Source organism: Amaranthus tricolor, chromosome 10 (genome assembly GCF_026212465.1).
Source record: "Amaranthus tricolor cultivar Red isolate AtriRed21 chromosome 10, ASM2621246v1, whole genome shotgun sequence".
NCBI classification, from domain to species: domain Eukaryota; kingdom Viridiplantae; phylum Streptophyta; class Magnoliopsida; order Caryophyllales; family Amaranthaceae; genus Amaranthus; species Amaranthus tricolor.
The window spans coordinates 18167632-18194835 of NC_080056.1; the positions used below are offsets into that span (position 1 = coordinate 18167632).

A 27204-nucleotide genomic window follows, 5' to 3' on the forward strand; every position below is an offset into this window, starting at 1 on the left:
TTGCTAGAAATAGCTTCTTCTAGGCTTTAAAGCTTTTTACATCCACTCTTTAAAGTGATTAAACATTCGACTTTGGAACCAAAAGCTTCAATATTTTCCCATCTTGGACGTAGGTGTTACTTTCTTTATGTATTTTTCAGGGTTTTGGGACAGCATTCTTAATGCCTGAGTTGTCTACATGTATTAACGAAAAATCCTATATATAGTTTATCTTGCAAGCAGAGTTGTATGGAAGCTTCCTAGATGAGTACTTGATTGGCTGATTGCATGTTAGAAGCAGCTGAGACATTTTAGAGCATTTCTGATCATCCCCTCTTGTCCATACTTTCAGAGTTATAGTTTCGTATGCGTTTTATTATTTTGAGGATACATTTGAAGTTCTTAATGGGTCATGATCATAGAACTTGGAAGTTGAATGCTTTCTCTCTATAACTTCTTCATAAATCCCTTATAAGCTTCTATGTCAATAAAGAAAGTAGGTATCAGAATTTTGTGTGTGATTTTAGAATTAGATATGACCTTCAATTTGCAACACCTCAAGTCTCTAGCGCTGCGTTTTTATCATCCAAAATTTTATCTTGTAATGTGACCATAATTAGAAGGATGGACATATTCTCAGCCAATTTCTTTATTAGTGTATTTTTTTTCTAGTGTATTGTTGCTTGCAATAAAGCTGATAGAAAAATCTTATTCATTATATACTGAAGCTCAAAATATTACTCCCTCCAATTAAGCTTAAGTGTTCTTTATTTTTTTTGGTATTATTCATTGATCATGCTTAATCTGTATTTTATTTTTAATCTATAAATTAAACATTCTCAAACAAAATCTTGTTTGATTTGTCTCAATTTAATTTTATTACTATCAAATTTTATAATTTTTAATTATGCAAAATTGGAGATATTTTAAGGATTGAATCAGTGCATTAGCAAGTATGTAGAACTAATTAGGACACATTTTCTAGAGGGAGTACAAGTTTTTATATTTTGTAGCCAAATGAAATAATGTTTCGTAGCTTGTAATGGATTTGAATTTTGCGCCAATTGCAAGTTAGGGGACTAGCCCCATATCGATTGTGTGGCAAACTATGAGGGTTTTCTGAATCAAATGGGTCGTGACCAAGGTAGCCTTAACCAACGAGGATGTTGGGTCTTTATACGGGATCAGTTGTAATGGTTGTGTGGGCAACTAATGGGGGTTTATATGTAAATTTATTCTCTCACCTAATAGTCTACTTTTTTGAGAAGAGCTCTCCACTACAACGACCTTTTTTTTTCCTTTAAAACTTTGCTAAATGTTGTTTCTATAACTTCTTGCAATTCATGATATGCGTTTATAATAGATTACCTATTCACCTTTTCTGTTTCTCTAGTCATTTACATTATAACCATTATCCTATATAATATCCAATGCATCAGTTGCTGTTTCATGCGTAACGCCTCTATTTCCTAAGGTTCTATGTCTTTTATCTCTAACCTTTGCACAACAAAGAAGAAGGTAAAAAAAAAATAAATAGAAAGAAAAGGTAACAATACTTACATCCAGTTGATTTCAAAGAATATATTAAAGAAAAACATTGAAGCTCCACCATTGAAGCTTGAAGGTGTATGTAATTTGTGGAACTATCACTCTCTTTGGGAGACAACTTTGTTTTTTTTTTTTTTAACCCTTTGATTGTTTTGAATAAAAATAAAGCTACTTTTGGGAATGAAAGGAGGAGTAAATAGGTATGTCTTTTACAGCTGTAAAAATATTTAAAATGTGCTAGCTCTTGTCTTGAATCGTGTGTTTGCTGTGAAATTCTTTTAATTTTTTTTCTTCTCATGATAGATGAAGCACTTTTTTATTTTATTTATCATAAATTTGGATTGTCACTAGTCTTGTCTTATTATATGTATACTTATTATTGCCAATTGCAATGTGGGTGGGTGGACGTATTTTTTATGTTTAAAAAATTAGAGGGATTTAAGAATACTACTTTGTTACACCTTTGAAAGGGTTAAACTAGCATCACAAGTAAAAGGTAGTAAGAGTTATCTTAATATTTTTATATAATTCACAACTTTTTTAATTAATTTCATATTTTAAATTTTATTATTATATGTAATATTTCAAATAATTAACAATAAACCATTCAAAAAATATATCTTAAGTACATAAATAAATTATCTTGTATATTTATTGGGACCCGTTTCTACAATAGCCGAATTTTTTCTCTTCTCGCGACCCGCTCGTGATCATAATCGCGATCGCGACCACATTTTTGCAACATGGCTGAGTGACATTGACTTTAAAGGATCACAAACAGACGACATTTATTTTGTTTTATGAAATTGACAATTAACATTGTATCATGGTTTCTTTTGGAAACCTTATTCATAAAGGATTTATACTTAAATTTTTATTGGGAAGTGAAGGCGATATTTTTTGCGATTTTCACATCTGATGATATTGGATCACATAACCTAAAAGTTGATATCTTCTCAAGGCAACAACTGAGTGACTTTGACTTTAAAGAAGCACAACAAGGCATTTGTTCATGCTTTATGACATTGGCAATCAACAACACTCGAATTCGACGCAATTTATACATTACCTTGTATTGTTTCCTTTGAAAACCCTTTCAAAAGAATTTTACACTTAAGACTTTTATTTGGATGTTAAAAGTGAGTCAAGACTAGACTTTTCGTGATTTCCTAAACATCAGTATGCTTATAGTGCAACATATTGTTTGTATCACCGTATTCAAGACTTAATTGTAAAGGTTTTTGAGCTTAGCATGGATAAAAATTAAAATATCTATACTGAAAGCATAGTACATAAATAGGTGAAAACAATTGTAGGTGTTCTACCCACCACGTGCAAATCATGCACTAAGCACTAAAACTTCCAACATTTTTTATCAAGGTAACATCACCTCTGGTGAGTAAATAATTACTAGTGAAGAAAATTTCCAATTATTGTGGCAATTTTTTAGATCGCTTATGATTTTTTGGCTTCTTCTTAACCAACATCCTTATTGACAAGCAATCTTCACACACCCTAGGGTCTAGGCTTTCCTACCTCCCTATTGTCACTGTGGTTGTGACAAAGATAGTGATGATTGGTGTTTAATGGTGAGGCTAACATATTCTCTACATTTAAATCCAGACTATATCATTAACCAAGCATTAGTGAACAACTAAAGTTGTTTCACAAGTTTGCTTTTTTTGAGCTGTGGAAACATTGATAGCACATGTTTAATATGAAATGATGCATGAAGAAATGTTTTTTTTTTCCTTCACTTTACTTGATTTACTTTTCGTTTTAGTCCACTCCGCATGTATTTAGACCCTTATCTCCTCCTATATGTTGGTATGATGCAGGGAGGTTTTTTGAGGTACTTTCGGGAGCAAGACCCGAGCCTTTGTGGAGAATATTGAGCAGGATTGCCGTTGTGTATGCTTTAGAACCAGTTTTCACTGTGATATTTGTGGTAAATATGAACAAAATTTGGGAGAAGATTATGTCTATTCTAAGAGCTCAAATATTTAGGAGAATGCTTGTTCAAAAGGTAGCATTGTTGGCTAAATGAAATAATCCATTCTCATAATTAGTTTCAGCGCATTATAACGTCACCCTTTCTATGTAAGATTACATCATATAATTTAAATATATCAAATATTTGATCCAATTTATCCGTTCAAATCTCCTTTGTTAGCGATAATTTTCCATATTCATTATTTTCATTCATGTAGTTATCCCCATGTTTGGCATTAAGGCTTTACTAATATTGTTGGTCAAATTGTTTTTTTCATCGTTACATATATGACCTTTGTGTAGAGGTGAAAATAATAAACATTTGGTGGAAACCAAGGGTTAGCTTAAGACTCTTGCTAGGTTATTGGAGGATACAAAACAACATAATTAAATTTTAATTTTCTAGTTGACTTGCAAATAGACTTTGCCCCCACAGGTTTAAGGTTTGCTTTCCAACATAAATTTACAGTGGAGAACACTAATATGATGTGTAGCAAGAAATGAGAATAATTGCATAAATAATTACTATATCTAGGATAATCTATTTCGTTATTTATCAAAGATAGGTCGTGCAATATGTGTTGGGCGGTTTTTACATTGGGAATAGTATGACTTCTTGATTGCTTGTTCATCCTTCCAGTATCCTGATTATATCCCACCATATAATAGTTAGTAAGAGCATGTTTATGGTCAACGATGTGATTTGTCTAAAAAAGCATACTGGTAACATAGTTGCCTTTATGCTAGTGGTTGTTCTGATTGTAAGAACCACACTGTTTCCTTCAAAATGTGTGCATGATTTTGAATAATTATCTTTGTATATTTTCATATTCCTTTGCTCCAAACTTAACGAAAATGTTTTGATACAATGTGGCATTTATTGAACTTATAGTTGTAATTTCTAACTTTGTCGCTTTTCTGTTACAGGTGGAGTTTTTTGACCGTTACAAGGTACGAAATAACTTTAATATTCAGTCCTTGTGATTATGTTGCAGGTAGTTTCTTGATGGATATAGGATACATTTTGTCTTCTTTTATCTTATAGATGTATTAATAACTGGGTCTAATGGTTATTTTAATTCTTAGTTTTGTGTATTGTATATTTAGTTTGAATCAGTATTCTTAATTTATGACTTGCTTGTTTTTTTTTGATGGGACTTCCTTGTCATATTAGGTACTTGATACCCTCATATAAGCATTCAGCTCTTTTTATTTGGAATCATCAACAAACATTGTTATGAAGTACCTTAGGTGGAATTATATTATAATGTTGTCCAACTTGCTATAGGGATGGATTTTTGAGAGCTTCCTTTCTCTAAAACCAAATTCTTCTTTGTTGATCTATTTTGAATGTAGTAGGTTGTAAAGCACTAGTGGGACCACTATTCTTTTTCTATGATCTACTGATCTTTCTTTCCTCTCCCTATATTCTAGTGACTTCCTAGATGCATTTAATTCTCACACTTAGGTGTATGTAATAGTTACTTTTTGATAGTTTGGCTTGTGGTATAGTCATACTCTGAGAACGTGGTGGGTGGGGATTTAGATTGGCACATATATTTGTTTCTGTATCTTTTGGTCATATATAAAATGTCAATCTTAGGAAAATTATCTCATTTTAAATTTTGAGATCATATGGGCTTTAGGTTGTGTACAAGAGCTTATGTTTCCTGTAGTTATTCTTTATCCATGAGATTTGGTGATAAATATGAGCCTAACTGATTATTTCATTTGTTGTTAATAGATTATAATGTTAGAGATGATTGATTTATCTGAAGAAAATTATTATGAACAGTTAAATTTCTTTTCATATATTTATCATCATGAGATGCACAGTTATTTTAAAATATGATTATTCTTTTGTCAGTTTCAAGGTTCAACATTCTGGTTTTCCAATTTTTGTAGGTTGGGGAATTGACTGGATTGTTGACATCGGATTTGGGGTCCGTAAAAGACATTGTCAGTGAAAATGTTTCAAGGGACAGGGGGTTCAGAGCATTATCTGAGGCAAGCTACTCTCATTAATCAAGATTTAACTTTATGTTTAAGGTATTGTATGTGTAGCTAGCTTTATTAAAGTGAATATTGAAGTTCTCAACTCTCTTCTTACAACTTATAAAGGAGTGATTATATTTGCATACATATATGCTGATGAGTTTATTTTCTCTAGTCATAATTGGATAATATTATTGCTTATTTTCATATAAAGGTCAACTTGAGATTGCTATTTGTCTTGGTTGTTAGACGTGTGTTCATCATACTCCTTTGATATCATTCTTGTTTGTTCTAGCAATTTTTTTCGATTCTTTTCGCTTTAAGTTTATTTAAGAGTACTTTGCATTTTGTAATACTTTCAGATTTTTGGAACGATAGGCATCCTGTTCACTCTCTCACCACAACTCGCACCAATACTGGGTTTGCTGATGCTGATTGTCTCTGTTTTAGTCGGTAATGATTGTTTTCTTTCCACTATTGTTTGTATTACCCCATCTAACATATGGGTGTTTCCTACTTTAAAGTGTATGTCGTTGTTATTATAACACTTATTGTATCTGAAAGAAAAGGAGTGCTGAAAGAATTTCAAAGATTAGAACCTTAATGAGTTGGTGTCTTGGTGTGATACATGTAAAAGAGCATTGCAAAAAAGGTTTGGATTTTGTTTTGTCAAGGAGGGTTTAGAAGAGGAAGGGAGAAGTGAATGGGACAAGAGTGGCTATATACGTTTATTAAATCAAATAGCAAGAGAATGACTTCGACATTTATTTCCTCTAACCACTAGAAAAATTTGGAACTTAGGGGTTTATTCGTTCTCTTATCACTATATTCTCTTTAATTTAGTATGTCCCTTATGTTCCTTAAGAAAATAAGGAAAAAATTCCTTTGACATTGATTTTTGTTCCAAGATATGTTGGCTTGCATAATTACAACATTACGTGCCAACAACGGACTGGTTTTGTTGTGTCACTCTTGTCGATTATTTTATTATTTATTGTTATTTGTTTGGGTTGGCCTATATGTTGGAAACAAACTATTTTGATCCTTTCCCTTTCTCTCTCCCTTATATGTATGTGTGTGAGTTGACTTTCATTTTTTTGTTATCCTCGCTAGTGGGGCATCAATGCAAACGTAACTGTTAAGGACCAACCTTCCAATTCAAATATCCATCAAATTTGCTCGTTAAGGAGGAGGATCTTTGGCTTTACTTTGAATGGAGAATTTTTTTCTTCATGTTTATTAATTATCTTTATTTGTTTCGAAATTTTTAGTTCAGTGAAAAATAATGTAATTATGTATTACTACCGGTGGTTAGTTAGAAGATAGAATAAAATAGGATTTTAAGACCTTTTGTTTAATTGTAATGGGTCAAGAAGCCCAAGGAGGAGGGGAAGGCACACGTCCAAGTCTTAGTTGGATGTTGACATAATAGGCGTGTAGATAAGGCGCAATTTCAGTGCAAGAATAAATAGAAATTGGATCACTTAGATTCAAAGATTTGAAGGCACATGCTAAACTTGGTACAAGACTCTTATGATTAAGTCAAGTTCAATTAAACCCTAAAGGAGCTTGAGTCCAAGATCATCGAAGATCTATTCTTATACTCTGCCACTGTCCCGGTTTGTTCCATTGCGAGCCATTGCTCAAATAAGTTCCCTTCTTCCGTTGGTCAAAAATGTTAAAGGATCAACGCCCTTAAGCCCTTATGTCTGGATCGGTATCCTTCCATCCTCCCATTTATACAATAACAAATCCTCTCTTTCCAAACTGATAACTGGTGCCTCGACCTTATTCTCCTCCTTCAGTCGATAAAAATCAAAATACTTTTCAGCCTTCAAGATCCACCAGTTTAGGTCTTCGCCATTAAAGATGGGCATATCAAGTTTTCTTAACCTTCATGTACCCACATAATTGCTTCGTTTATAGTTGCCATTACCATCTTCGTTCATCTGGCCCTCTTCTTCGAACCCTCCGTTGTTTGTCCTGCTCGGTCTCTCACAGGTGTGAGATCTCCTTTCTGGTAATTTTGATTGCCCTTCATAAAGATTGTTCAAGAGTCGCTCAATCATTTCTTGTTTCTTACCCAAACGTTCCACCATTGTCGAACACTCGATATGTATTTGTTCAAATAATCTTTCTTTTAAATTGTTATCTCTTGCTTCTTTTGTTCGATCCTCCGTGCATTTGTCGGATCTCCCATGTGGATCTTCGTATGCTCTGATACCAATGTAATGTACTGGTTAATTTCAAGAACAGAAATTCAAGCAAAACAAAGAATAAAGAGATTGTGATGAATACATTGGTAGCTTTGAGCTACTGCTAGCTCCTCAATGTGTTCATTGATTCTTTCCTGCCTCAATCTTACACCCCTTTGGGTATATAAAGACAAAAGCTTATAACAAGAGTATTTTCAAAATTTCCCTTCGCTTTTACATGTCACTCTCCCAGCCCAAATTAATGTTTCCAAACCTATTCAGAGCCTATTTGCTGCTTATGTTTGTTTCTTCTCTTATATGTATTTAGTGGCTTTGGTCTTGGTTCAGTACTTCGGGTTACTTGCAGTCCTGATGACGTGGCACATTGCCATTGATTTTCTGCTGTTGGAACTAGGACACTCTAATGTAGTCTTAGGGGTGGAACTTTGGGTAATAGACTGGAAGTTACAAACAATGAAATTTCTATTTACCGGAAGGGAATGTGTAATCGTTGGAGACCCTAGCCTTCATAAATCTTGCATACGTTTCAAAGCCAGGCTGAAAACCATTTAAAATGAAGGGGCAGAGGTATTGATTGAATACCATGGTCTAATTAATGATTTATAAGAACATAAAAGTTGTATTCCCTTATCTCTCTAGGATCGTTTGTTGAATACCCAAAACTTTTATAATCCATAACCTAACTACCTCCCCCTAGACCTCATGACCATGACATAATCCTCAAAGAAGGTACCAAGCCCATCTACGTCAAACCATACCAATACCCATATATTCAAAAAACTGAGATTGAAAACATTGTCACTAACATGCTCAAGGAAGGAATCATTCATCCTTAAGCTAGCCCATTCTCTAGTCCCTTTATCTAGGTCGGGAAGAAAGGTGGATCATGGAGATTTTGTGTTTGATTATCGAGCACTTAATAGCAATTGTTCCAATAATTATTCAATTCCAGTCATTAATGAGCTCCTCGACGAACTTCATGGTGCTACCATTTTTACCAAGTTGGGCTTGAAGTCCGAGTACCATCAAATTCGATGAAACCCATAGACATTTTTAAGACGACATTCAAACTCATGAAGGTCACTACGAAATTTTGGTCATGCCATTAGGAATGACCAATGCTCCCGCTATATTTCAGTCATTGATAAAGCATATCTTTTGAACCTTTCTTCACAAATTTGTTTTAGTGTTTTTTGACAATATTCTCACTATAGGGATGGTGCATGTCACTTATCTTGGGCATAACATTGTGCTGGTGGTGTAGCAATGGATCAAGAGAAAATTGTAGTCATGTTCTTTTGGCTTCTACCGTAAAATATTTAAGAGTTGCGAGGTTTCCTTGGCCTTACTGGCTATTATAGGAAGTTTGTGGTTAGTTATGCTCACATTGCTAAGTCACTGACTAATCAACTCAAAAAAAAATGCCTTCCATTCAACATGGTTGCCACTAGTGCTATTGAAGAATTAAAATTTGCTATGATCAAAGCTCTTGTGGTTTCTATGCCTAACATTTCCCACTCATTTGTTATTGAAATAAATGCTTCTAGCAATGGAGTCGGGGCGGTTATTTTGTAGGATAATCACCTTATTGCCTTTTATAACAAGGCGTTTGGTCCCCGTGCTAGTGCAAAATGTATCTTTTAGAAGGAGTTAATGGCTATTTTTTTTTTGTAGTCATGCGATGGAAACACTATCTTATGGGGAAAAAGTTTCTTGTCAAAACTGATCAACGAAGTTTGCGTTTTATCTTGGAACAACGAGAAGTATTGCCAAAAATGGATCACCGAATTGCTAGGGTTTGATTTTATGATAATATACAACCCATGAGCCTCCAACAAGGTAGCTTATGCTTTATCCCACAAGCCTACTCACAACATCGAATTCGACACCTTGCTCAGCTCACGTGGTATCCAATGTAAGCTTCTTCAAGCTGAGGTTGACAACGATGCACACCTCATGCACATCAAACAAACAATTCTTAATGCCGCCATAGTGGCCTTCATAATTAATTCCAGCTGAGTATTCTTTAAAGGTCGCTTTGTTCTGTCTCACTCTTCCCCTTTTATCCCTATTTTATTACATGAGTACCATGATTCCCCTTTGGGCGGTCACTCCGGGAAAAGAAATACATATTTACGTCTCGTTTCTAAATGGTTCTGGTTCGGAATGCGCAAACAAGTCCGCAAGTATGTTTGAGAATGTACCGTCAGTCAACAACAAAAGTCATCTGAATAACGCCACTACAAATTCTTACTCATGTTTGATAGATTTCATCGATGGACTACCCAAATCAAATGGCTTTAATTCGGTATTGGTACTGGTGATTAGGCTTATCAAATATGCTCATTTCATAACCTTACGACATCTTTTTACAACTTTTACCATTGTTACTCTATTAGTTAAAGAAGTAGTAAAATAAAATGGTTTCTCCACTTCCATCGTTTTTGACCGGGATCACATTTTCCTTTCCCTTTCATGGCCTTGGCCAGTAGATTCTCATATCACTGTAGTTATGACTCGTGAGTTTTGAAATCTATATGGGGTTTTAGTTAAGGGGTGGGTGGAAAAGGAAAGGATTTGTAGGGCCCTTGATTCTCTTTATGTAGATTCAGGCATAAATAATTTCTTTTCATTTTAGAGAACAAAAGCAACCTTAAGTTCTCTACACCGATTCACTATCTCTACCTAGGAACTTGAATTCTTCCAAAGCTCTTTACGCCTTTAAGTTAGCATATTTACACATACTTCATAATGGTGGTATTTGAGCACTCAACATCAAATTTGAAATTTTATGGTCAAATTCAATCACTAGAAATACATTTTTTGCTACAGCCAAAGCAACCTAATTTAAAAGAAAGGGGAGAAGAAGAATAGTGGTGTATAGAAGGACGATGATGGCTCTTGCTATGACTGAAGTGCTAGTGCTGGACTATGGCTGTCAAAAGAGAAAGAAAAATCAAGCATCAACTTTATTAGAGAAGATGATGTGGAGAAGTCACCATAATAAGCACTTCAATGGAAAACCAATAGGACTTCTAGGTATAACCAAAACTAAATAAAGCTCACTTTGTTGATTTCTTTCCCACGTATTTACCTTTGTTGATAACTTTTCCTAATATTATGGAAAAGCGAATGGCCTTAAATTGATTTCAAAGCTAAGCATGGGTTTTTGTTTTGGCTTTATGTTTGGTTGGTTTTGTTAAATTGTTCTTTTACAATTGAGGCCACCTTCCATAAATATTAGCTTGGGATGGTAACCTAAATCATGGAAATATAACATTTTCAAGGCCTCCCGGTGTTGGGAAGAATAGTTTGATTTGACAATTTTGGATTTTGAAGAGGATTGACAAGATGATTTGTCACCAAGTTATGGGTATCTCTTTTTTTGGCTCACAGCATTTGTGATTCTTTTGAGAAATTTAATAATGGACTCTCCTGTACGTGAAATATGGAAAAAAAAATTGTTCCCTATAGCATGTTTTCTTTCCCACTTGATGTGCCATCCAAGAGAAGATCTCAACTAAGAATATAAGAGGAATCTATAGAGCTCAAATTGTTCACCACTACAGTTCATGCTTCAAGGAAGAATTCATAAAGTCACTTGCTCTCCCTTTGTCATGAGTTCTTTCTTTGTCTCTTTCCTTTAGGCTTGGTTTTGGTTCAACTCTATTCTGTTAGGTCTGAATAATCTTGTGCAATTTAACATAATTCACTAGTTAATTCGCTTTTTAAATTCGTGATTCGCTCAAATTTGCCCAAGAATAGCCTAAAACCGACCTCAATTCATTTTTTTCGATTCGCGATTCGGGAGGAGATTAGTGAATCATGAGACATTGATCTTGTGGTTCGGTAAAGATGGAAGAGTAGAGGTTGGCTTGCTGAGATAAGGATGTTGGTTTTGATGCAATTTGTAGTGCATTTGGAAATTGGAAATAAAGAAAATGACAGTTTTTAGAATGTTACTTGTCATGTTCTTTCAAGTTCAACATTTTGATGTTTTGTATAGCTAGAATCTAGTTTTGTGACTGGGAAACACTTGAAGTTCCTTGATTTTGTTCATAAATTACTTCGTAATAGCTAAGAACGTGATTTTTTGTCGACAACATTGTATGCTGATTTTTCCCTTAATGTTGTCAATATAAATTATTCATATATTGTGCATTGCATTGAGTATAATTGTGCAAGTTGGATTAAAAAATAGCGTTATCTTTCTGGTGGTTTTCGTATACAGTTCGTTCATTATTTGTTTCTATCCTCTTTCTCGCTTTCAACAGCTGTCTACAAACGGTCAACTATGCCCGTCTTTAAAGCTCATGGGTTGGCGCAATCTTCTATGTCTGATTGTGTGACAGAAACTATTTCTGCTATTCGCACAGTAAGTTCTTGCAAAGCCTGTTTGTGCTATATAAAGTTTTCACAATCTCTGATAGCTTGGCTCTTGTAAAGTTAAATCACATTAACATATTTTATAACTTTGGCTTTTAGGCTATGGGCCTTAAGGTTTACCCCTGCGTTCTCTGTACTAAGTACCTATATAATGCTTCAGGTGAGATCCTTTGGTGGGGAAAAGCGCCAAATGGCAGCATTTGGTAACCAGGTAATATTTGTCATGTCTGAGTCTCTTTTTTCTGATGAAGTAATTCTGTCTTGTATAATTTGTTAAACACAACTTTTAAATAATCATTTTTTTTGGTGATTGTGGAATTTTAAGCATTCTCTTCCTTGATATGTTAACTGTTTGATATTGCAGATTCTTGCATATCAGGCTAGTGGTGTTAAACTAGGAACTTACAAATCTATCAATGAATCAGTGACTCGAGTTGCGGTTTATGTATCTTTACTGGCCTTGTATATCCTTGGTGGAAACAAAGTTAAAGCGGTGAGAACTCCTCAACTAGTGTTGTGACTGTCTTCTTTTGGTTTACCAATTGTCTTATTTCATATCTGACTCTTAAATATTTCCAGTGTTTTCTTTGAATCCAAATTCTACCCAGAATGTATCCTCTTGACCACCTTGTTATATATCCTCTTGACTACCTTATTATACTAGTACGTCCTAATTGTTACATTGCATGCACAATCTGTAATGGACCCGCTACTTGCTAGTACGAAAGAGATAAAGATTAGGGCTATGAGAGAGTAAAGAGTTAAAAGGGGAGAAGAAATAACAGAATAAGAGAAGTTTTAGATGAAGATTTCCTTTCATATTTATTGCATACCCTAACCAATTATTACATCATATTTATAGCTAAGTTGGTTACAAAATACCCTTTTTCTAGAAACTTCATTCAAGGACTATTCTACCCCTCATATGTAGATATTAATTTCATCACTACCGGCCGCCTAAAGATCCACCTTGTCCTCAAGGTGGGTAATAATCTGCATTCAAGAGAGGTGAGGTGGCACAATTTGGTTTGGTGTCGTTGTACTATTAATTGTCATTAATGATGCTAACTCCTTAATTCCCTTCCAACTATGTCCATAACTGTACTTCATTCCATGTAACTAGTGGTGTCTCCCTAGATGAAATTAAGAGATGTATCAAGGCCCCAGCTAATAACTTGTGTGCTCAGCAGGTTTAAACATAAACCCTAATATTCCCTTTCCCTTTACTAAACACACATCTTCTTCCTTGTTTTCCTTCCTCTCTCCTTCAAGCTCAAATATCCCAAAGAAGATAGTGCCAGCTGCCTTCCATCTTCCGTCGGTAAACCGCCAACTTTCTCCGGTCAACCTCCCTAGTTTCCCGTTGACGCTAGTTCTCTCTTTGTTTTGCGCTATTTTCTCTCTCATCAGCTCCCTCTATTCTCTACCAACATCTCCATTGCCGAATATTTTTTCGTTAAACATCCACCATTTTCCGACAATATTTTTCCTTGCCCAGTCGCCTTCTTCACCGCCATTGTTACCCGGATCGCGGGACGAAGGGCCCTTTTCTGAGCGGGAACGATCGACCCGAAACGCGAAACAACAGCGTACCGGGTCGCCTTGGGCCGCGATGCAAATCGTTAATTGCTTCGACCCAAAATTCATTCCTCTCTCCACGAAAATCTGGTAAGTGACCCAATGAACGAAATTAAAAAATAAAAGAGAACTGAGAGAAAAGACAAATAAGAGTGAAAAGAAAAAATGGTGAATATTTGAAGAATCTGAAATGAAGAAGAGGGAAAAAAAGAGGAAAGCATACTTTTTTTCAAGAGAGAGCCGCCACTTCTAGGTCAAAATGTGAGTGTTCCTTTTCTTTTATGAATAGATTTAAGCATTGGGCTCTGGCCCATATTTCTTAGTATGTTCAAAAAAATTCTATTTTTCTTCCTTGCTGCTTCTCATATGGGATTAGTGTATTTTTTCCTTTTGTTTTCCTTTTTTTATTTCCTTTTCTTTTTATCCTCTTAGTTTCTTATCTTTTTCGTTTTATTTTTCTTAATCTTCTTATAATTAATTATATTAAATTTTAATTATCGTTCCCCGTCGATCCGGAGTCACTTAAAGTGACGTTCCACGTTCCCGTTCCCGTACCACGTCCCCAACCGTATTGCGTTCCCGGTAACATAGGTCACCGCTATAACTTCCGACAACCACCACCCTAGCTGCCGCCAACCGGGTATGTCTCCCCTTTTTTCTGATTTTTTTTCCTTATTTTCCATCTTCTCCTTTTCCCCCACCTTCTTCAAGTGGTAGAGACTTTTTAGTCCACCATTTGTTCTGCCATTCTTTGATGGTAGCGGTGGTGTTACTGGGTTTGTGTTGTTGGGTTCGTTTTGGGGTGTGGTTGGAAGGTTTGGGTTGAAATTTTGGTGAAGGGATACATGGTGGTTTCCGTTCATAAATAACACTATGAGGGTAGGCTTGGAAATTTTAAGGAATAATCGGGTTGGGGTGGACGGTTTGGGTGAGTTGGTGTTAGGAGGGGGTTACTTGACTGGTTGTGGGGTATTTTTTGGGGGTTACGAATATATGTAAAACTGGGGATTGGGGGCTAAGGGAGGGTGATTCTGGGTTACTGCATTCATGTAACTTCTGGGCTCAACAATGGGTATGTGGGGATGGGGTGTGTTGGAAATTAGTTGAGAGCTGCTGGGTTCATTTTGATTCATGACTGCGAAATTTAGGTTCGAGGTTTGGCTTTGTTGTGTAGGTGAGTTTTAGATATCATTCAGTGATAGATTCTTGAACGTTTCTTGTCATTGTGACTGACCACGACAATTAGTGTAGCCAAAGAATCTTTATGTCCTCCTGCTTTTTAGTCAATGTCTCTTTTAAAGCTGCTACTTCAAATTTAATCTGGCAGGGTATCTTTGTTGATTGGTTTGGTTGGCCATGATTTTGTGTGTATGCTCTGATACCAGTTGTAATGGACCAGCTACTTGCTAATAAGCAAGAGATACAAATTAGAGCTAGGAGAGAGTAAAAAGTTAAAGGGAAGAAGAAATAACAAAATAGGAGAGTAAAGAAGGATAAGTTTGAGAGAAAGATTTCATTTCATATTTATTGCATACCCTAACCAATTATTACATCACATTTATAGCTAAGTTGGTTACAAGATATCCCTTTTCAAGTTACTTCATTCAAGGACTATTCTACCCCTCATATGTAGATATTAATTCATCACACAATGTGTGTTTGATTTATGATGAAGATTTTATGTTTTTCTGAACTTGATCAAATTATTCTATAAGCAACATCTCATGGGTCGTCTCCTTGCCCACCGAGCATCATGGAAAAGCTGTGTAGAGGCCTACTCCGTAGTAGTACTAGAGGCTTGAATGATACTTTCTTGTGAGTTGTGACCCAACTGGACATTCTATTGACTTATAATTCTAGGGGAGTTTGAGTATTGAAAGTTCTCCATCTTCCTCTAAATTTGGTATAGAGGTTTATGGGCACACAAGGAAAGGCGTGGAACCTTCATAAGTTTGGATGGATTTAGATAACACAGTATTGCATGCACAGTGTGTCTTTTATTTAAAATGATGATTTTATGTCTTTTTGAACTAGATCAAATAAAAATTTGTAACCAACATCTGATGGGTTGTCTCCTTGCCCACCAAGCGTCATGGAAAAGTTGTGTAGAGGCCTACCCCAAAGCAGTCCTAGAGGTTTAAATGATACTTTCTTGTGAGTTGTGACCCTGGACATGCTAGTGACTTGTAATACTAGGAATGTTTAGTATCAAACATGCTCCATCTGCCACGAAATTTAGTGTAGAGATTTATGGAAAGTAGGAAGTTAAGGAAAGGCGTGGAACCTTAGTAAGTTTGGATGGATTTAGATACTTTTAGTCTAGATTGTTCTAGGTAAAGCTAGAACGCTCTAGAAATGCATTGTATATACTAGATGGGTCTAGGTTGTTCTAGAATGGTTTAGCTAACTCTTGTATATTCTTACCTAAAGGAATTTGTGCAAACAAACTTGAGTAGAGTGGATTTGAATGAATGCAACAAAAATTCTTCTAAACACTTGTGTTCTCTCTTCTTTTAAAGTAGAGCTTCTCGCCAACTCTTGGGTTGGAATGTGTGAGCAACCTAAGCAGTAGGAGGGTACCTAATTATTGCATGCATCATAAGCTAATAGAGTAGCTTGGTCCACAAATCTGCATGCATTGATGGAAGTAAACCAAGGGGACTAGCATACAAGGGTGTACTAATATTGCATCTAAAACTTACGTGCTAGCAATTCATTGAGTTCAGCACAAGTTAAGCGCTAAGCAAGGGAAACATTGCGACTCTATAGAGAAGTGAGGTTTGTTGAGTTGCTTGCGTGGGTGTGACTACCTTTGTAGAGCAAGCTAAAGGGTCCACATTCCGCAAGCACTAACAGAACCAATTAGTTAAATGACTTTTCTAATGGTTGCATTTTTTTGGTCTTCTGACATGACCAAACCAACGTAACAAGTTTTTTCTCAGTTTGCCATCAATATCTGCGAATCCAAGACCTAATTTTATTACATGAGATGAATTAGCCGCTTGTGTAATTTAAAGGAAACTTGCTTCTCGTAAAGTTATATTTCTTGGATTGTATTGTTAAAATCACCTTTTAAAATTGTCAGTTAGAAGGTATATTATTTGCTCTATTGTGTTGGCAACACTTAAGTCGCTCGAAAACCTAATAAGTTGTAGGCATATGAATATTTTCTGTTTGTGATATTTTCCCCACAATGTTACTTAGGAATATTAAGTGAAAGTCACAACGCGATTTAAACAACAATACTAAGTCATCTATCATAAAGTGAATATAATAAATCATTTTGTATTAAGAAAGCTAATAAAATTAGATACTATATAAAAAGTTTACAAAATTCTTAATATGTTTAAGTGTTGAGAAAATAGAACAAGAAGAATTCAGAATTACTTATGCATCAAATGTATATCACAACTTAATGTAATGTCCTCTCTTTATATATAGGAATGTTTTCATTCTTTAATTTCATGTTTAATAACCTTTGAAAATATATTTCCAATTAAGATTGAATGAATACATACATAACAAATCCACAAAACAAAGTTTTCATAAACAAAAATATGTGTCTATACAACTGTATGCTTCAATAGCGCCTATAGTGCTCGAACGAGAAAATGCCATAATCATCGAACATAAGCTACATGAAGAATCTTCCTTGTGAAAACCAAAATGCTCGAACGACTAAGTAAATGCTCGATTGAGCAGCAAGTTTGAGATTGGTTCGATTAATTCGTTTTGTTCCTAATTTGTATTTTTAAAACAATTGAACTTAAGCTTTAATGCTTGTTTGGTCCCACTATATTCATAGTACAAGAGATATGTCTTAACTTAAGCTTTAATACTTGTTTGGTCCCACTATATTCATATTACAATTGATAAACTTGAGCTTTATCAAACACATTGATATCATTGTTTTGGTGCTTGCTTCGATTCACAATCTAATAATTCATAAGATGGAAGAGAAATCAACCTTTTCAAATGGAGAACTAAATGAAGAATATCCCCACGTAAACAAAAGTTCTATTTGTCCCTTGCCATGAACTTTTATTAAAGTGTAATCTTTCAATTAGAGACTTTCTTCATCCTCAACTTGGTTAAAGACTTGAACATTTGTTTATTGTTGCGATCAACCAAGAAATGTGATCATCGTGCACAACATTCATATTAGAATCTAATGAAGAAAAATTCAAACAAGAATTTTTATCAAAATTTGCAAAATTACCTTTAGTAGGAGGATTTTTGCTTGATGAAGTAGAACCTTATGCCTTCAAGTTCTTTTGTTTGTTCTTGAACACATAGCAATTTCTTTTGCAACATTCGACTTTTCTATATAGCTAACAAGAATTATCGTAGAGTTACTTAATGTTTTTGGAATGCCCTTCAAACCTTGAGGTTTCTTCCTCCGACATGTGTTGAAAGATGTTTACCTTTATCTACAACAATGTTGATGGTCAACCAATCGAGATTGTCTCCCCTTCAACTTTCATGTTCATTCATATTCAGTTCAACTTGAAGATGTTGAGCATGATTGACTAGAGTAATCTCTTTTTTCTTATGTTTGAGGGAATTTTTCACAACCCTCCATGAATTAGGATATTTTCCTATTATGCTAGAAACAATGTTTATTTCTTCGTTGCTTAAACCATGTAATTTCATGTTAATAAACATATGTTGTAACTCTAGGAATTGGAACATAATAGGGAGGTTGTCCATCATTTTTAAGTTATTGATGTTACTGACATAACTTTTCAGAATTACCATCTTCAACCGTATACTTATCTTCTAGACTATCCCAAAGAAGTTTTGCAGACTCATAAGATTGATAAATGTCAAAGAGAGAATCATTCATACCATTAAGAATGTTTCATCAACAAAAGGAATTGTCATTTTTCCACTTGTAGTGCCTCCTTGTTTCCTCCAAAGTTTCATCTTCTTTTTATTCCGGTTTTAGTGTGCTTATAACATATTTCACATTGAGGGAAGTTAAAAGATTGTGCATCTTCTTTTCCACCTCCGATACTCCATACCCAAGAATGTGTTAACTCTTGCCATAATATTAGAAAAAGATTTCACAAAAGGTTATTACAAATAATATAAAAGAAAAACAATACTCCCTCTGTTTTCATTTGTTCTTCACATTTACTTTTTGCGCAGATCCCAATGTAAACTTAAAAACCAAATAATTTTAATTGCGAATTTTTAAAAATTTTAAAATGTTGATAGTTAAAAAATATATATTGAGACGAATCTATCAAGAGCCCATATGAATATGTTTTTCCATATAGATCGATGAGTAATCACAGTCAAAGTTTGACACTAAAATTCGTAAATTCTATTTGAGAAGAACATATAAAAACGGAGGGAGTACAAATTACAAGTATATTATTGTATTTTGTTGTATATATGACAATGGACTCCTTGTTTGATTGATCACTAAATTGGATAACACCGTAAAGATATTTTTGCAACACTTATGTCACTTGGAAACCCGATAACTAGTTTATGCATATGAATAATTTCCTTTGGTAATATTACTCTCACAACAATAGTTGAGAAGTTTAAGTGAAATTCCCAACGAGATATAACAACTATGCTAATTCACATAGTACAAAATGAAAAAAATAAATGATTATGTATTCAAGAAGATAATAAAATCAGAAATTATACTAAGAGTTTATAAAGTTCTTATATGTTAAATTTTCAAGTGCTGAGAGAAAAGATCAATAAGAATTCAGAAATACTTATTCATCAAATGTTTATCACAACTTAACGTAATGTCCTTAATTATAGACTAATATGCATGATTTCATCCCTTGATTTCTTTTTTAATAACCTCTGAAAATATTAGTTAAGATTGGAAGAATGCCAAAATCATCAAGTAGAGGTTGCCTTGTGAAAACCAAAATGCTCGAATGAGCACAAAAGTTCTCGAATAAGCAAGCAAGTGCTCGAATGAGCACAATGATGAGCATTTAGAAATTTGAGCTTGGTTCACTTTGCTTGTTTCGTTCTTGTTTCATTTATTTAAAGCACTTGGACATTGAGTTTTAATACATTTTTTGTCCTACTATATTCATTGTGCAAGGGATATGTACTAATTTGCTCTAAATTTTCCACCAATTAGAACAATTGTGATAAAGCATATTGAATAAAGAAAAAATGAGTTATTTGACGAAGTCATTTGTTCTTAAAAGTCTTCTTAAAATCATCATTTGGCATCATTATCTGAAGGGTTTTTAAAAATGAAGACCTTTTGTAACTGTGAGTTCATGTTCATAATTGAGTGCTGTTATTGATCAAGGGATTTTTAATCTTCAGGTGCTTAATTTTTCTATTGGCTAATGTTTTCTTTCCTGCTATTTTATGTGTTATCTTCTTTGATGTTAATGTGTAATTGTAGATAATTTACATCTTCAATATTTACTGCCATGACAAGTTACTCGCGTTTTATCAGTCTGTATAATCATGTTCTTTTATATGTTTCAAATGGAATGTGCAGGGTGAACTGTCAGTTGGAACTGTGGTTTCTTTCATTGGATACACCTTTACTCTTACATTTGCTGTGAGTATTTTATTCCTGTAAATAACTGAGTTTATATGCCAGATTCACTTCATTTTTTTGCCAATTTTGAATTTTATGATATGCAGGTTCAAGGCCTGGTTTATACTTTTGGAGATCTTCGTGGAGCTTTTGCTGCTGTTGAAAGAATTAATTCAATTCTTTCTGGCGCAGAAATTGATGAGGCTCTTGCTTATGGTTTAGAAAGACAGATTCACTCAAAAAATGTCGAGGATGAAAAGTTGAAGTTATTTGCGGTCAATGGATTTGATGAAAGGCAACAATCTGATCATGTGCGTTACATGTCAGCCATGGGCTCACCCAGTAATTTGTTTAACATAGTGCGGTCTGGTGACATTAATCTTGAAGGTAATTCAAATGTGGAATTCTGCACATGCCAACTTAATTATATACTTGATATATACTCTTGCATTCCTGTTTACACAAGATAGAATTTTGTTTCTTTGAACTAATTAAGTATTCAATCTGCTCTACCTCCCCCCCCCCCCAAACACACACACATACACACACACCAATCACACACACCCAATGACAAAGCAAGAAGGAAATAATGAAGTGCTAAATTTATCTCAACTACTAGTTCCTGAGTAACATTTCAGTAGACCAGTCCAAAGCTGTAGAAATGGAAAGAGAAAGAGATTATAATTTTACTACTATGCACCCCATTTTTTCTCTGTTTGTCTTCTAGATGCACATTATTAGCTTTATTTTTTGTTATATTGGTAAGAGACAACAACAATGCCAAAACCATTATCCTATCAATATGGAGTCAACTACATAAATTAAAATAAATCAACATGAAAGATTGTAGATACTAAGTTATTACTTTATTTGGCCCTATCTATTACCATCTCTAAAAGGTAAGAGATACAAAAAATTTTAAGAATTTATTGGAGACTATCAATTTGATTGAAAATTCTCCGGAATGACCAAGGTCTTAGCCACTTCTTGATCCTCGGTGTAGTAGTTGTAGAGGCACTCATTAATCACATAATATCCTACCTAATGTCCCTGAGGGTTGTCCGAATTTATTACATGTGATATATATAAGAAAAGTAGTTTAATATCTCCTGAATCTTCATTTCTGAGGACCAGTTAATACCCCAAAACTCCAAATAGATGTTCTTTCCTATCTTAATGTTAGTTTCTACTTTCTAGCATACTGTAACTATGTAAGCTGCTTTATCTTGCTTTTCTACTGTTACACCATATGGCCTGAATGTTACTTGCAAAACTTTAGGGGCAACTTGCTTTCTCATAGTCAGAAAACATTTTCTGGCATCAGCTAGATTAACTTTTGTCTGGAATACAGTACAGAATATGCTACACTTTATTTTCCTTAACAACCCCTTAAGCCATCAATAAGATTTCTCTCAATTCTTATCAATTAAACCTGGTGCTTGTTCCCTCACAATATCTATACAACAAACGTTGTGATGAGTTCAAAGTATCCTACTTGCTGTGAAAAACACAAAATATAGACAAAAATTTTCTAGACAAGATTCAGACAAAAGCAAGCCTTGTTTACGTTGTTGAACAGCTCAAAAGAAAATTTTGAGCGGTCCCTGCTTAAGTTGTTGAAACTGCAAGACCATGAAGGATGTCAGAATCATAAATATTTTTCTTTGATGAGTAATGTGCCTTTGAGATATGAGTGTACTATAGTTTCCCGCGGAACAAAAATTTAAGTAATTTTTTGGTCAAGAGCTTGACTCATTTTCAGTTCCTTATGTGTGGTATTTTTTTTTTTTTTTTTTTTTTTTTTTTTTGTGTTATCTTTAGAATTTGAGAATTTATCATATGGCAACTTTAGGCGAGTAAAAGTTACTCGTTCTTTTCCATGTTTGTTACTTCTATCAGTATTTTTACTCTACCGCCTCAACAATGGCTCACTTTGCTGCTTTTTTGTTGGTATTTTCCATGTTTGGAGAAGCAGCTAGTAGCCATACTGTGTCGAGTGTACTTTTATAATGTGAACGACTCACCTACTACCTCATAACAAACATGAATGAGCAGACCTGGACATTGTTGTGAGACTGTTAATTCTACTCATTGGCTAGAAAAGCTGAATATGTTTGATTAATTTGTTTTAATAAACAGACTGGACATTTGTTAGAGGTCTTTCTTGTAATTTAGAATGCTAGTTTTTTTTAACATTGCAACTCATATCACTGCAGATGTGCATTTTTCTTATCCATTGAGGCCTGATGTTGAGGTCCTTAAAGGTCTTAACCTTACATTGAATAGTGGCACTGTAACTGCTCTTGTGGGATCAAGTGGCGCAGGGAAAAGTACTATTGTGCAATTGTTGGCACGATTTTATGAGGTACCGTTTTGTCTACCTCGTCCATGTTTTCCCATCTGTCATTGTAAACTATGGTTATTTTTTTTATCAGACATGAGTCACATGACCAAGTCACATTAACATACCTTGCAGCCCACCAGCGGTCGTATAACTGTTTCTGGAGAAGATGTTAGGACGTTCGATAAAAGTGAATGGGCTCGTGTTGTCTCGATAGTGAATCAAGTATGTTTTCAGCATTTAAATTCAGATATCATATGATCTATTTTTTGTGTAATTGAAAGTGGATAGCTTATGGTCACTGTGACTGTCGAGAATGGAACTGAAAACCTGAGTTTACCTGAGCCTATTTGAATCTAATTATTTGAGTTGGATTGGGTCTGGTCACATTGACCTCAAAATCAATCTGTCAAGTCTAGTAGAAATCAAAACAATTGATTGCATTAAAATTTTGACAATCAGGAAATATGTTGTTGGTATGTCTTATATGTTCTGTGTATTGTTGTTGCATTTCTATGACTAAAATTCGAGATTTGTGCTCGACATTCTATGTTCTTCTTTAGATGTCTATTCTTTCAACTTGTTTTTATACCCCCATCTTTTGGCGTTAAGGCTCCTGTTGTTGTATTTTTATTATTTATATTCCAATTCCTTTCACGTGTGTGTTTGTGTATATATATATTTACACATATATATATATACACATATATATATATATATATATATATATATATATATATACATATATATATATATATATATACATATATATATATGTACATATACATATATGTATATACATATATGTACATATACATATATGTACATATACATATATGTACATATACATATACATATATATATATATACATATATATACATATATATATATATACATATATATACATATATATATATATATACATATATATATATATACATATATATATATATACATATATATATATATACATATATATATACATATATATATATATATATATATACATATATATATACATATATATATATATATATATATATATATATATATGTATGTATATATCCCCTCCTCCCCTTCGCTCCCTATTTTTCTATGTTTTGTCAAAATTTATAATTTTGCTTCTCATTTATTTTTCAAAACAGCGGTAAACCTTTATCTTTTATCTCATATACGACCTAACTATCCATAGCCAGCCATTAATATTATACTTCATAAAAAGCTGCCTTAGATTTTCTGCTGAGTGCAGGATTTACTCTTTTTCTTTTTTTTCTTTTTTTTTTTTTTTTTTTTTTTTTTTTTTTTTTTTTGCAAAAATAAGAATCTTTCTACCCTGTAATTCCCAAAACCTTTGCTCATCTTATGTAAATGTGACTTATCAAAGCTGATGATACAAGATACCTGTTAGCATTATATTTTTAGGAATCTAAAGTAAACTGCTCGAGGTGTTCAGGCCACTGAGATGGTTTGCTGTACTATTGAACTTGGATGACTTAGTTTAAAATCTGCTATGTCATATTGGTGACAACTTTGCATAGACCACTAACTTTAATGATGCATTACAAGGAGTGAGCCTGTGATTGACCTGTTAAGTACCGAGGCCAGAACATAGAGTGAGAGGGTGTTCATACTTGCTCAACTGAATTTTCACCATCAATTAGATGTTTTTCGTTGCCATTTGCTTGAGTCGAAATTCTGGCTCATCAGCAACGAAAATTTAAAACACTAGTACTACTTGAATTGATTTTTTGAAAATAAAATTGGAGATTGGCTTCACGTGACCCAAATAATGTCTAAATTGTCAAAATAACATATTAGATTTTTTGGATTGGTTTAGCAAGTATGCTTCTATAGTTTCACGAGGTTACATTTGGCGATGAATGAGCAATGCCGCCTCTTTTTGCTCAATTTCAGACTCTTTAATGTTCATTTCATTGTGCAGGATCCAGTACTTTTCTCCATGTCTGTTGCAGAGAATATTGCATATGGTCTACCTGATTCTGATGTGAGTAAGGATGATATAGTTAAAGCAGCTAAAGCAGCTAATGCTCATGAATTCATCATATCACTTCCACAGGTTTATCTTCTATAGAACAGGTAAATTTATTCTTATCAATACTTCCCTTGCTAATTCTCTTATGTTTAAAGGGTTATGACACACTAGTTGGTGAGCGTGGAGGTCTACTGAGTGGGGGACAAAGACAGGTATACCATCCATTTGTATTGAATTGAATTTGGGATGGCCCATGAGTACATGCTACATGCATGTTGATTCATAAATTTTACCTGCAGAGAGTTGCTATTGCCAGAGCACTTCTAAAAAATGCTCCAATTTTGATTCTTGATGAGGTATGCATCAGCCACTTAAGTTTCTATTGCGTTTCGTGAGTTATGTTGATGATAAATTGTGTTGGACTTTCTGTTTAGTTGGCACTCAGTATCACCGAATGAGAACTAAAGTCACATTTATGTGCTAATCTGCGTTTCGTAGAGGATAAGCTTTCACTTTTCAGGGCAATGACTCTAATTACACGCATATGACATCCTTCAATGCCCTCTTTTGGTGATTTCATTTGATGATTTCCAAGGATTCCAACCTTTTTTAGTCCTTATGGAAACTTGTGGTTTATGTTGTGCAGAAAAACATTATTGGCCTCTTGCTTGTTGCCATTTCATCTGTTATTCCCTGTATAGAATATGAAGATGATGCAACATGCAACCCTAAGTTTTGCATTTGGTTTAACATTTAGTTCACAATTAACACTGCAAGTTACTCGACTGCCTTTAGGAGTTTGGTGTTGAGTGTTAGACACACTATATTACATCCAAAAAACGTTTTTGGTATATTTTCCAGTGACGAACATGTTGTGTAGACTCCTGACATGTGGGTGGAATGGAGTGTCGAGTGTCAGAGTATTAGTGCTATAAAGTATATTCTTGTTTAGGTTGGTTGAGCAGTCAACAATCGTGGACCCATAGGTGCCAGAAGTTGTATGTTTTGGGAAAAGCGATAATAATCAATTCTTGAAAAATATCACAAAATAATCACAGCAGAAATTATATATTTCCGACTTTTGTATAATAGCAAAGGGTAGCAATTATTCTCTAGAGAGACTAGAGGAGAATATAATGAAAATCAACTTCCTTGATATTTGTTTTATGGGTAAAAGTTCACAGCATCTATGTAACTTGTAGCTTACCAAAAGATGGATGATTAACAAAAAAAAGTCATCGCCCAAAAAACATCGACACACATTTTCTTTGATAATTATAACTCTATCTTTCTCTTCGATCTTCATCATTATCATTATCATGCCGTGCACCTTTTTTGTTTTCACTGCCTTTTTCTTTTGATCATTTGTTCTTATCCTTCAAAACGGAGGAACTTGCTGCTCTCACAAATCTTCCCTTCCGATTTATGGGAAAGATCTTGAAAGACCTGCTATCTTTCTACACAAATCAAACTTTCCAGTTGGCTTCTTAGTCATCAATTCGGAACAATTTTTGTGAGTATGGATCTTTTCTTATTGCTACTTTGAGTTTAGAACATGTCTTCTCCCATGGTAACTTAAATCTACATGTTTCTACCTAGTGAGCATGGAATGTGGGATCCTTTACAAGGTGTAGACCGAACATGGAATGTAGATTTCTTTGTTAGGTCAATAGTTTTCTTGTTTGACAAACAAATCTCTTTGGAGGTTCTTCATCCAAAAGAGCTCTTTACAAGCTTCAATTGCAACAATATACTCTGCTTCAATTGTGTATAGTGCAATACATTTATGAAGTCTTGACTGCCATAAAACAGCTCCCCTGCAAAAGTCATCATGTAACTTGAGACCGACTTGTGCAAGTCAACATCAACATTGTTTATTTGAGCAAGTTACTCTAGGTGTGAATAAATCAAACTTATGATTAAGACAAAAAGAAGGGAGTAAAACCAAGTGTAGGATGAAACAGTAACGAAGGGAAGAATAAGTAAATATAATTAGGAAAGAAAATATTCCTCGTTGTTTTTAGGGCGAAGAATTTTTTCTTTTGTTACCCATTCCTTGAATTTCTGTAGGTTTGCTTATATATATGTTGTAAACTAATTCATGTGAGACATGAAACATTTAGTAAGTAATTTTCATAAATCTCCAGTGTTTTAGAGAGGATTTCAACCTATTTTACTTGCACAAGAAAAGTAATACTGCATATTATATTTGCATTCAGTAATATGTTGTAAACTAAGCCTGATTCTCTGATTAATTCTGCTGATTTAGACCGGATATCATCCTGTTGCCTTGAGGGATGCATAAACCAATAAATTGAAGATGATGATATTTTGTGCACTGCAGGCTACAAGTGCCTTAGATACAGTAAGTGAGCGTTTGGTCCAGGGTGCTTTGAACCATCTTATGAAAGGAAGAACAACATTGGTAATAGCTCACCGATTAAGCACAGTCCAGAATGCCCATCGTATTGCGCTTTGTTCTGATGGCCGGATAGCAGAGCTTGGCACCCATTTTGATTTGTTGTCAAGAGACGGCGAATATGCTTCACTTGTTGGAACTCAGAGGCTTGCTTTTGAGTGACTTTTGGGTTTGAAAATATTGTATATTTTGTTCCCCTACGCAGCTATGTCTCCGTT

At 34.3% G+C, this 27204-nt stretch overlaps 1 protein-coding gene across 2 annotated transcripts in view; it reads left to right on the top strand.

The window, feature by feature from the left end:
* The window catches only part of LOC130825463 (ABC transporter B family member 28), a 28140-nt gene that overhangs the window by 786 nt on the left and 150 nt on the right, over nt 1-27204 (top strand). Inside the window, exons 2-16 of one of the 2 annotated variants that reach the window (XM_057690706.1) lie at nt 3366-3553; nt 4447-4470; nt 5425-5526; nt 5877-5967; nt 12005-12105; nt 12277-12327; nt 12481-12609; nt 20191-20253; nt 20340-20619; nt 22449-22597; nt 22709-22798; nt 24517-24651; nt 24723-24779; nt 24867-24923; nt 26912-27204. The exon at nt 26912-27204 is cut by the window's right edge and continues 150 nt beyond it. In XM_057690706.1, coding sequence (XP_057546689.1) covers nt 3366-3553; nt 4447-4470; nt 5425-5526; nt 5877-5967; nt 12005-12105; nt 12277-12327; nt 12481-12609; nt 20191-20253; nt 20340-20619; nt 22449-22597; nt 22709-22798; nt 24517-24651; nt 24723-24779; nt 24867-24923; nt 26912-27148 — 1754 coding nt within the window. In that variant the 3' untranslated portion in view covers nt 27149-27204. Of the gene's footprint in view, nt 1-3365; nt 3554-4446; nt 4471-5424; nt 5527-5876; nt 5968-12004; nt 12106-12276; nt 12328-12480; nt 12610-20190; nt 20254-20339; nt 20620-22448; nt 22598-22708; nt 22799-24516; nt 24672-24722; nt 24780-24866; nt 24924-26911 lie in introns of both variants that reach the window. The other variant, XM_057690707.1, reaches the window with a different exon arrangement.